Consider the following 12,116-nt stretch of genomic DNA (forward strand, 5'->3'; position numbering starts at 1 on the left):
ATAGCTCAACTCCAACACACTGATAGAGGAAAGCCACACTTTCTTGGATGTATAAGGAAGGTATGTTTATGACTTACATAACATTTTGTCACACAAGCAAGCAAAAAAGGTGCATGGAGATGCATGCTCAATACAAAAAGTATAACCAACTCATTGCAGCTCTGCCACAAAAATCGAAGAGGCAATTACTCAAAAGAGAAAGGAATGAGTTTGTTTGTCTGACTCCAATCAAAACCGTGCATGGCTTAAAATGACTAGTGTAAAAAGGTTGAGAGGTTTGATAACTATAAGGCATAAAAGTCAAGATAGTTGAGAACAGATTTTTGATGTCTCAGTACCATGGGATCATGTTTATGAACTGATATACAAAACAACATTTGACGCATCAATCCGTTGTTTTCTATTTCAATTATTATATTCAGTGCATTCGGAAAGTGTTCAGACCCCTTGACTAATTCCACAGTGACGTTACAGCCTTATTCTAAAATGATTTAAAACATTTTTTTCCCCTCCAATCTACACAAATACCCCATAATGATAAAGCAAAAACTTAAATATTACATTTACTGTACATATGTATTCAGACCCTTTACTCAGTACTTTGTTGAAGTACCTTTGGCAGTGATTACAGCCTCGAGTCTTCTTGGGTTTGACGCTACAAGCTTGGCACACCTGTATTTGGGGAGTTTCTCCCATTATTTTCTGCAGATCCTCTCAAACTCTGTCAGGTTGGATGGGGTGCGTCGCTGCACAGCTATTTTCAGGTCTCTCCAGAGATGTTCGATCAGGTTCAAGTCCGGGCTTGGATATGTGCTTAGTGTTGTTGTCATGTTGGAAGGTGAACCTTCACCCCAGTCTGAGGTTCTGAGTGCTCTGGAGCAGGTTTTCATCAAGGATCTCTTCGCAATTTGCACCGTTCATCTTTCCCTTGATCCTAACTAGTCTCCCACTCCCTGCCGCTGAAAAACATCCCCACAGCATGATGCTGCCACCACCCTGCTTCACCGTAGGGATGGTGCCAGGTTTCCTTCAGACATGACGCTTGGCATTCAGGCCATAGAGTTCAATCTTGGTTTCATCAGACCAGAGAATCTTGTTTCACATGGTCTGAGTTCTTGTAGGTACCTTTTGGCAAACTCCAAGCGGGCTGTCATGTGCCTTTTATTGACAAGTGTCTTCTGTCTGGATACTCTACCATAAAGGAGTGCTGGTGGAGTGCTGCAGAGATGATTGTCCTTCTGGAAGGTTCTCCCACCTCCACAGAGGAACTCTGGAGATCTAAGAGTGACTAGGCTTCAGGCTAGGCTAGGCTAACTGTTTCCTTCCTTCGTGTGTGTGTGTGTGTGTGTGTGTGTCTTCACAGCTAAAGCCTGAACAGAAACTATAATGTCAATACAAGATCTCTGAAGACCAAAACAGCACGACATCAAACAAGTTCAAAACAAACAAACATGACAAAGCATAAAAACAGTGTACACCCCTTTTTATGCTTACCATAACAACATGGACATTCACTCATACACATACTGCTGCATTTGAGCAACTTCCAAAAACACTACCGCCCATCTGTCTTTAAAGCTACAGCTTGCGCCATCTTGTTTCTTGAAATGGAAAATATCATATTATCCACCTCCAAGGACCAGTCTCCGAAAGAGGTGAGATTTTTTGTACAGTTGTTTCCCCCAGGAGATGTTGCTGGTGCCACAGTGGAGATGGTTTGTTGTATTCCTCCAAGAGATGTTGGTGGTGCCACGGTGGAGATGGTTTGTTGTATTCCTCCAGGAGATTTTGGTGGTGCCACGGTGGAGATGGTTTGTTGTATTCCTCCAGGAGATGTTGCTGGTGCCACGGTGGAGATGGTTTGTTGTATTCCTCCAGGAGATGTTGCTGGTGCCACAGTGGAGATGGTTTGTTGTATTCCTCCAGGAGATATTGGTGGTGCCACGGTGGAGATGGTTTGTTGTATTCCTCCAGGAGATATTGCTGGTGCCACAGTGGAGATGGTTTGTTGTATTCCTCCAGGAGATATTGGTGGTGCCACGGTGGAGATGGTTTGTTGTATTCCTCCAGGAGATGTTGGTGGTGTCACGGTGGAGATGGTTTGTTGTATTCCTCCAGGAGATGTTGGTGGTGCCACAGTGGAGATGGTTTGTTGTATTCCTCCAGGAGATGTTGCTGGTGCCACGGTGGAGATGGTTTGTTGTATTCCTCCAGGAGATATTGGTGGTGCCACGGTGGAGATGGTTTGTTGTATTCCTCCAGGAGATGTTGGTGGTGTCACGGTGGAGATGGTTTGTTGTATTCCTCCAGGAGATGTTGGTGGTGCCACAGTGGAGATGGTTTGTTGTATTCCTCCAGGAGATGTTGCTGGTGCCACGGTGGAGATGGTTTGTTGTATTCCTCCAGGAGATGTTGGTGGTGCCACGGTGGAGATGGTTTGTTGTATTCCTCCAGGAGATGTTGCTGGTGCCACGGTGGAGATGGTTTGTTGTATTCCTCCAGGAGATATTAGTGGTGTCACGGTGGAGATGGTTTGTTGTATTCCTCCAGGAGATGTTGGTGGTGCCACGGTGGAGATGGTTTGTTGTATTCCTCCAGGAGATGTTGCTGGTGCCACGGTGGAGATGGTTTGTTGTATTCCTCCAGGAGATGTTGGTGGTGTCACGGTGGAGATGGTTTGTTGTATTCCTCCAGGAGATGTTGGTGGTGCCACAGTGGAGATGGTTTGTTGTATTCCTCCAGGAGATGTTGCTGGTGCCACGGTGGAGATGGTTTGTTGTATTCCTCTAAGTTCTAGAGTCTAGGAGATGTTGGTGGTTCTGTTAGCCAGGCCAGTGAAGAGAAAATAATCTGCATCACCGTTTGGAACTGCTAGGGACCTATGGAGGGACAGATGAAGACACACATCACATTGGAGGGTCATTGTAGGTCACATTCCTGGGAGATGCTTCATGCCCAGGTATGGAGCCCCAGACCAGGCAGGGAGAGCTGCCATGCCCTCCCCTGGCTGAGCCCCTTTGGATAGGGCAGGGATGGGGTTAGGGATGGCAGCTGTGGGGTAGGTTGGGTTAGGAATGGAGGTTTGGGGGTAAGAAGGTCTTGGGATTAGAGATGCTTCAGGGTAAGGCACAAAGAATTTGGGGGCCTGGGTAGAGAAGCTGATTCTACAGTCATTGGAAAGAATGGGAGTGGGTCTGGGTCCATTGGACTGAGTTGGGGCAGGTATGGGACCGTGTGACCTGTTTTGAGCAGGTGTCAGGCCACTGATATTTGAAGGCCCTTTTTCAAACATACAGTTGCCTGAGGGTGTGTGTGTGAGTGTTTGAGTTCTGGATGCGTTATTGGAAGGTATGTGTGTGGTGTGTTTGGGGTGTGTGTGATGGAGTACATTTACTGGCTTTGCTGGAAAACACTGTGGTATCTGCCAAGGTTGCCATTGTGTACTTTGCCGTGGCTGTTGCCAAGACTGCCTTGGGTCCTGATATGAAGGACCCGGACAGGGCTGCCCTGAGAACTGCCTTTTTGCATCTCCAGTCCCAGAGTGGTATAACTCCAGGCTGGGCTGCATGGTTTGGTCAAAGGCCTCAGGGAGAATATTGTAGAAGTTTGGGAGAGGAACAGGGCTGTGGTTATTAAGGCTAATATTTTGGATGGAGGGTATCCAGGACTCCGGTTGGTTGTTAATATGGGATGGTTGTGGGACCGTTCGGTTGCCATGGAGATATCCACCACTTCCTTGAGTCTGTTGCCCTGCAAACGTGTGAGCAGCCTTGGGTAGTATGTTTGTGTTTACAACGCTGCGTGGCTCTCTAACAATCCCAGGACTACACCCCACCCCGTGCTCCACGCCACTAACAACTCCATTACCCAGCAGCCTCTGCTCTTCATAGCTGTTGAGTTTAGAGGTCATGTGTGGACCACCCATCTGCCATCGGTTCTCACTGTGTGAGCCGTTCCCACCATTGAAGCCCCTGTTGCCTGGCAATAAGGAACTCTGGGAGTGAGGGAACACGCCCAGTGTGTTCGGATTGGCAGTGTTGTGAGCAGGGAGTCTGTTTATTGGCTCAGTGGCCTGTCTCAAGCTGCCTATCACACATCCACCATCATTCTCCCTCATCAGAGCCTCCTCCACGTACGAGAACACATCATTGGCCAAGATATCATCCAGCTTCCCCGTCACATCCTGCTGTTCCATGTTGATCCTGAAGAGGGTGCTCTCCCACTCCCTCAGCTCTGTCTCCTTCAACCTCAGCCCCTCCAGGCCCTCCGCCCCCATCTTCCCCAGGATCTCCCCTAGAGAGTCCATCATGGTTTGGGCTGTGGGGTCTACCAAGCTGGGCCTATGGGGACCCTGGAGCTCCCCGGGGACACTCAGCAGAGCGTGGCTGTCCAGGAAGGCTCTCTCCAGGCCTGGGTCCTGGTCCTGGGGGAAGGCTAGGTCTAAGACCGGGGAAAGGTCCTGGAGGTCCAGGCTAGGGTCCTGGGGCTGAGTGTAAACAGAGCGGTCTTGACAGAGTAGGGACCCCAGGAGAGAGGCAGGGTCCAGGTGCGTGTCCTCAGGGCTGGAGCCTGGGGGAGTGAGGCCTGGGGGGATGGGTGGTCCTGGAGGCATAACGGCAGTATCCAGAGAGGAACAGGACTCATACAGCAGAGCCTCCCCAGTGGCAAAGTTGAAGGGAAGCTCTATTCTCCGCTGACGCAGGTGCTCATCGCCCTCCTGGTTCCTGTAGATGGGTGACAAAGGTCAAAGGCCACTAAAACATACTTTATGTAAAACTTAGCATGGAATGATACAACTATTTTGAGTAAAGATAAATGTCAACAGTAGGCTCACGTCAGGGCTTTCTGTCGAACGACGATGAAGTCGGGTCTCCCTGCCTTGAAGACGACCCTGGCGTTGGCCTGAACCCACATCCACACACCTGCCTTAGTCAGCAGCCTAAAAATTGTGAAACCAGTCTCTCCTGTTTTTATCACTACAGAGAGATAGAGGGGAGGAGCGAGAGAGAGGGAGAGATAGAGGGGAGGAGAGAGAGATATATCGAGGAGGAGAGAGAGATATAGAGGGGAGGTGAGAGAAAGGAGTCAGACTCTGCATCATACTGAATGTTGGCTTGCAAAACACCAGATGTAAGCTTCAGAAAATGTTTACTCATATGCGTGTGTGTAATGAGTAACTACAATCTAACTCACTTTTGAGGTGGTTGTCTGCGCAGTACATCATGTCAGCAGCATGGATGAACTGGTAACCTGAGCCTCTAGTGACCAACTCTGTCTCAGAGTAACCCAGCACCACTTTACCTCTGGAGGGGATAGAAGAGACACATGGCGCACACACACGGCACACACATGGCACACACACACACACATGGCACACACACACACACGGCACACACACACACACACACGGCACACACACACACACATGGCACACACATGGCACACACATGGCACACACACACACATGGCACACACATGGCACACACATGGCACACACACACACACACACACACGGCACACACACACACATGGCACACACACACACACGGCACACACATGGCACACACATGGCACACACATGGCACACACACACACACACACACACACATATATGGATGTGCAGAGACACACACACAGGTAAATTTATGAAGGTCCGATGCCGTAGCACATATTATTAGAAGAAAACAAACATTGTCCTCTCAAGTTCCCTCTATGTTAGTCCCAGGGAGGGTACAACGTTGTCAGTGATGCTGTGAGATGTGATGGGAGATTGCACACATTGCTTCCCCTTCTTTCAGTCCAGTACCTGGTGCCTATACCCATAGGGTTATGGTAAGGGTTAACACACTACAGGGTTTGGGGGTTACTCCAGTACCTGGTGTCTATACCCATAGGGTTATGGTAAGGGTTAACACACTACAGGGTTTTGGGGTTACTCCAGTACCTGGTGTCTATACCCATAGGGTTATGGTAAGGGTTAACACACTACAGGGTTTGGGAGTTACTCCAGTACCTGGTGTCTATACCCATGGGGGCGAAGTCCAGTCTGTGTTTGGTCTGGAAGATGAGAGTCTTGGTCCTGATCTCCATGACAGCCAGGGGCTGCAGGGGCGCAGCGATGGCAAGGAGGGCCAGCTGAGCGGGGGTCATGGCCCCGTCATCCCCCAGCCTCCCCTGACCACACACATACTTCAGACGCCCCTGGAACTTCAACGCCTAGAGGAGAGAGAGAGCTCATGTTGCATACAGTGATTCATTCACATGTATTTTTAGGCGAGTGCTGTCCATATCATTAATGGATTATGGTTAACCTATGGATCACATTTGATACAGTTGAAGTCGGAAGTTTACATACACCTTAGCCAAATACATTTAAACTCACAATTCCTGACATTTAATCCTAGTAAGAATTCCCTTTCTTAGGTCAGTTAGGATCACCTCTTTATTTTAACAATGTGAAATGTCAGAATAATAGTAGATAAATCATTCTATTTCACCTTTTATTTCTTCAAACGAGAAGACCCATTTGCGACCAAGCTTTAACTTCCTGACTGATGTGATTGAGATGTTGCTTCAATATATCCATATAATTTTGATTCCTCATGATGCCATCTATTCTATGAAGTGCACCAGTCCCTCTTGCAGCAAAGCACCACCACATCATGATGCTGCCACCCCCGTGCTTCACGGTTGGGCTGGTGTTCTTCGGCTTGCAAGCATCCCCCTTCTTCCCCCAAACATAACGATGGTCATTATGGCCAAACAGTTCTATTTTTGTTTCATCAGACCAGAGGACATTTCTCCAAAAAGTACGATCTTTGACCCCATATGCAGTTGCAAACTGTAGTCTGGCTTTTTTATGGCGGTTTTGGAGCGGTGGCTTCTTCCTTGCTGAGCGGCCTTTCAAGATATGTCGATATAGGATTTGTTTTACTGTGGATATAGAGTGGGGCAAAAAAGTATTTAGTCAGCTACCAATTGTGCAAGTTCTCCCACTTAAAAAGATGAGAGAGGCCTGTAATTTTCATCATAGGTACACTTCAACTATGAAAATCACCTTGTAGGATTTTTAATGAATTTATTTGCAAATCCTCTAGAGCAGTGATGTTTTGGGGCTGTTGCTGGGCAACACGGACTTTCAACTCCCTCCAAAGATTGTCTATGGGGTTGAGATCTGGAGACTGGCTAGGCCACCTCAGGACCTTGAAATGCTTCTTACGAAGCCACTCCTTCGTTGCCCGGGCGGTGTGTTTGGGATCATTGTCATGCTGAAAGACCCAGCCACGTTTCATCTTCAATGCCCTTGCTGATGGAAGGAAGTCTTCACTCAAAATCTCACGATACATGGCCCCATTCATTCTTTCCTTTACACGGATCAGTCGTCCTGGTCCCTTTGCAGAAAAACAGCCCCAAAGCATGATGTTTCCACCCCCATGCTTCACAGTAGGTATCGTGTGGTTCTGGGATTTTTGCTCACCATTCTTGTGATCATTTTGACCCCACAGGGTGAGATCTTGCGTGGAGCCCCAGATCGAGGGAGATTATCAGTGGTCTTGTATGTCTTCCATTTCATAATAATTGCTCCCACAGTTGATTTCTTCAAACCAAGCTGCTTACCTATTGCAGAATCAGTCTTCCCAGCCTGGTGCAGGTCTACAATTTTGTTTCTGGTGTCCTTTGACAGCTCTTTGGTCTTGGCCATAGTGGAGTTTGGAGTGTGACTGTTGGAGGTTGTGGACAGGTGTCTTTTATACTAATAACAAGTTCAAACAGGTGCCATTAATACAGGTAACGAGTGGAGGACAGAGGAGCCTCTTAAAGAAGAAATTACAGGTCTGTGAGAGCCAGAAATCTTGCTTGTTTGTAGGTGACCAAATACTTATTTTCCACCATAATTTGCAAATAAATTCATTAGAAATCCTACAATGTGATTTCTGGATTTTTTTTCTCTCATTTTGTCTGTCATAGTTGAAGTGTACCTATGATGAAAATTACAGGCCTCTCTCATCTTTTTAAGTGGGAGAACTTGCACAATTGGTGGCTGACTAAATACTTTTTTGCCCCACTAAATACTTTTTTGCCCCACATGGTCCTTTGCTGTTGTTCTGGGATTGATTTGCACTTTTCGCACCAAAGTACGCTCATCTCTAGGAGACAGAACGCGTCTCCTTCCTGAGTGGTATGATGGCTGCGTGGTCCCATAGTGTTTATACTTGCATACTATTGCTTGTACAGATGAATGTGGTACCTTCAGGCATTTGGAAATTGCTCCCAAGGATGAACCAGATTTGTGGAGGTCTACAATTATTTTTCTGGGTTCTTGGCTGATTCCTTTTGATTTTCCCATGGTGTCAAGCAAAGAGGCACTGAGTTTGAAGGTAGGCCTTGAAATACTTCCGCAGGTACACCTCCAATTGACTCAAATTATGTCAATTAGCCTATGAGAAGCTTCTAAAGCCATGACATAATTTTCTGGAATTTTCCAACCTGTTTAAAGGCACAGTCAACTTAGTGTATGTAAACTTCTGACCCACTGGAATTGTGATACAGTGAATTATAAGTGAAATACTCTGTCTGTAAACAATTATTGGAAAAATGACTTGTGTCATGCACAAAGTAGATGTCCTAACCGACTTGGAAAAACTATAGTTTGTTAACAAGAAACTTGTGGAGTGGTTGAAAAATGAGTTTTAATGACTCCAACCTAAGTGTATGTAAACGTCCCGACTTCAACCGTATATGTATTTATCATATCTGTATGTGGCCCTACCAGGAAGCCGGAGGTGTTATCTAGCAGACAGCGGAAGCGACAGCAGAAGCTTCTCTCTCGGAAGAAGCTGTTGTCTGGAGGGATGTGCTGGGGCAGGTAGCTCATAGACTCACCATGAGGCCTGCTGCTAGATTGCCTGGCTGCAGAAGACAGATGACATTCCAATTAGATACATGTCTGAGATACTTGGGACTGTCCTATCAATAGCTGACCAACCATTAAAATAAACATTTTCAGAGTGCTGTGGTCCATGTACTGTACACACCGTCTGGTCCGGCCTCTGAGTTGTTCTGGTTGGGGTTGAGGGCGACGTGAAGCTGACACCGGAACATGGCTCTGTCATCTATGTGGATCAGGTCGTACACACTCTGGTGCACCACATCAGACTGGGCGGCATTACATTCATCCAGAAATGAACCCAGAGTTAACATGCAGAATGCTACAAGTGTCATAAACATAGTGCCCAAGACGTCCATAATTCTACATCGAACGATTCCATAAATCAATAAGTTATGATCAGTGCCTTCGGAAAGTATTCAGACGCCTTGACTTCTCCCACATTGTGTTACGTTACAGCCTTATTCTAAAATGGATTACATCGTTGTTTTCCCTTATCAGTCTACACACAATACCCCATAATGACAAAGCAAAAACTGTTTTTATGACATTTTTGCTAATTTAAGTATTCAGTCCCTTCACTCAGTACTTTGTTGAAGCACCTTTGGCAGCGATTACAGCCTCATGTCCTCTTGGGTATGACACTACAAGCTTGGCACACCTGTATTTGGGGAGTTTCTCCCATTCTTCTCTGCAGATCCTCTCAAGCTCTGTCAGGTTGGATGGGGAGCGTCGCTGCACAGCTATTTTCAAGTCTCTCCAGAGATGTTTGATCGGGTTCAAGTCTGGCTGGACCACTTAAGGGCATTCAAAGAGTTGTCCCAAAGAGACTTGTCCACTCTTGTGTTGTCTTGGCTGTGTGCTTAGGGTCGTTGTCCTGTTGGAAGGTGAACCTTTGCCTCAGTCTGAGGTCCTGAGAGCTCTGGAGCAGATTTTCATCAAAGATCTCTCTGCACTTTGCTCCGTTCATCTTTGCCTTGATCCTGACTAGTCTCCCAGTCCCTGCTGTTGAAAAACACCCCCACAGCATGATGCTGCCACCCCCATGCTTTACCGTAGTGATGGTGCCAAGTTTCCTCCAGACGTGGCGCTTGGCATTCAGGCCAAAAAGTTCAATCTTGTTTTCATCAGACCAGAGAATCTTTTTTCTCATGGTCTGAGTCCTTTAGGTGCCTTTTGGCAAACTCCAAGCTGGCTGTCATGTATGTACCTTTTTGTCACGACTTCCACCGAAGGTGGTTCCTCTCCCTGTTCGGGCGGCGCTCGGCGTTCGGCGTTGCCGGCCTACCTGCCATGTTTCCTTTTCCGTTTGTTTTGTCTTTGGTTCATTCACACCTGGTTTTCATTTGCTTTCATTTCTGTGTGTATATTTACCTACCTGTTTCCCCGCTTAGGTTTGTGTGGATTATTTTCTTGTTGCATGTGGAGGCTTTCCTCAGTGTTTTTCGCGTGTGTTTATTATAGTAAGGTACGTTGTGTTTTTGCGACCTATGGGAGTACCGTTAGTTCCCATTGTCTTGGCCGTTGTTTTGGGGTATTGTACTGTACCATTTTTTGGGACTTGCCCTTATTAAAATATACGCTACACTGACATCTCTGCTCTCCTGCGTTTGACTCCTTACCTACCTTCAGTGCATAAACGCAACACTTTTACTGAGGAGTGTTTTCCATCTGGATATTCTACCATAAATACCTGATTGGTAGTGTGCTGCAGAGATGATTGTCCTTCTGGAAGGTTCTCCCACCTCCACTGAGGAGCTCTGAGAGTGACCATCAGGTTCTTGGTCACCTCCGTGACCAAAGCCCTTCTCCCCCGATTCTTCAGTTTGGCCGGGAGGCCAGCTCTAGGAAGTATCTTGGTGGTTCCAAACTTGTTTCCTTTAAGAATGATGGAGGCCATTGTGTTCCTGGGGACCTTCAGAGCTGCTGAAATGTTTTGGTAGCCTTCCCCATCAGTGCCTCGACACAATCCTGTCTTAGAGCTCTACGGACCATTTATTCAACCTCATGGCTTGGTTTTTGCTCTAAAATGTACTGTCAACTGTGGGACCTTTTATAGACAGGTGTGCATCTTTCCAAATCATGTCCAAACCAATGGAATTTACCACAGGTGGACCCCAATTAAGTTGTATACCCATCTTAACAGGATGCATGGAAACAGGATGCACCTGAGCTCAATTTTGAGTCTCATGTCAAAAGATCTGAATACGTGTTAATGTGATATTTCCGTTTTTATTTTGAAATAAAAAAACATGTTTCCGCTTTGTCATTATGGGGTATTGTGTGCAGATTGCTGAGCATTTTTATTTGTTGTATCCATTTTAGAATAAGGCTGTAACGTAACAAAATGTGGAAAAATGGAAGGGGTCTGAATATTTCCCCGAAGGCGCTGTACCTGATGGAAGCCCAGGTAGTCCTGGATGGTTGGAGAGGCGTAGAAGACGGAGCCATCAGTGGTGACCACCAGGACAAAACCATTCAGGGCCTACGCAGAGAGAGAGAGGATAAATGAGACACACACACCCACGGACGCACACACACACAGAGCATACCTGACATACACACAAACACACAGAAAAAACACACACACACAGCTATACCTGCAGCAGTAGGTTTCCCTCTGAGAGGCTGACTCCATCTATAGAAGTGGATGTCCATCCGTTCCTCCCGTTCCCCCTGACGAGGGCGGCCGGACACTCAGTCTTCTTCTGGAGGGTCGCTGCAACACAGGAGAGGAGATCAAACACGACTTCGTTCGTTAGTCCTTAAATGTATTTCTAGAGTACAGTACACTCCTGAGATGGAGACAGGACTGTCTGAAGCCTTTGAGACCCTGGGGGAATGCACACTGCCATTTTTTAGGTAAATATTTGAAGCCCCTATTAAGCTAATAAATTATGGGTTTATACGCATAAGATTCTAACAAACTACAAATCGCTGTCTTTAGACAGAATAACTGTTTGGCCGTTTGAAAGAAGAGAAAACGCACAACGGTGTGATCACATCCAACTTGGATGAAAAAAGCAACTTTCTGAAATCATCCGACAGAGGTTCATCCAGGTCTGATTTTTAAAAATGAGGACATGGGCTCAAAAATGAGGACATGGGCTGTAAGGCTGTGCAGGAAGTGCAGCTCAGTTTCCATCTCATTTTGTGGGCAGTGTGCACATACCCTGTTTTCTCTTGAGAGCCAGGTCTGCCTACAGCAGCCTTTCTTTTTTGGGGCGGC

At 46.7% G+C, this 12,116-nt stretch overlaps 1 protein-coding gene across 3 annotated transcripts in view; it reads right to left on the reverse strand.

The window, feature by feature from the left end:
- Window positions 1-1,821: 1,821 nt before the first annotated feature.
- Window positions 1,822-12,116, reverse strand: part of LOC110523857 (aryl hydrocarbon receptor) — a 46,807-nt gene continuing 36,512 nt past the window's right edge. Inside the window, exons 3-11 of one of the 3 annotated variants that reach the window (XM_036977553.1) lie at window positions 11,488-11,606; window positions 11,283-11,372; window positions 9,036-9,156; window positions 8,771-8,910; window positions 6,014-6,216; window positions 5,194-5,303; window positions 4,835-4,976; window positions 3,455-4,724; window positions 3,111-3,369 (exon numbers count right to left, since the gene is read on the reverse strand). In XM_036977553.1, coding sequence (XP_036833448.1) covers window positions 3,256-3,369; window positions 3,455-4,724; window positions 4,835-4,976; window positions 5,194-5,303; window positions 6,014-6,216; window positions 8,771-8,910; window positions 9,036-9,156; window positions 11,283-11,372; window positions 11,488-11,606 — 2,309 coding nt within the window. In that variant the 3' untranslated portion in view covers window positions 3,111-3,255. Of the gene's footprint in view, window positions 4,725-4,834; window positions 4,977-5,193; window positions 5,304-6,013; window positions 6,217-8,770; window positions 8,911-9,035; window positions 9,157-11,282; window positions 11,373-11,487; window positions 11,607-12,116 lie in introns of all 3 variants that reach the window. The other 2 variants (XM_036977551.1, XM_036977552.1) reach the window with 2 other exon arrangements.

Source organism: Oncorhynchus mykiss, chromosome 5, assembly GCF_013265735.2.
Source record: "Oncorhynchus mykiss isolate Arlee chromosome 5, USDA_OmykA_1.1, whole genome shotgun sequence".
Taxonomy (NCBI): Eukaryota; Metazoa; Chordata; class Actinopteri; order Salmoniformes; family Salmonidae; genus Oncorhynchus; species Oncorhynchus mykiss.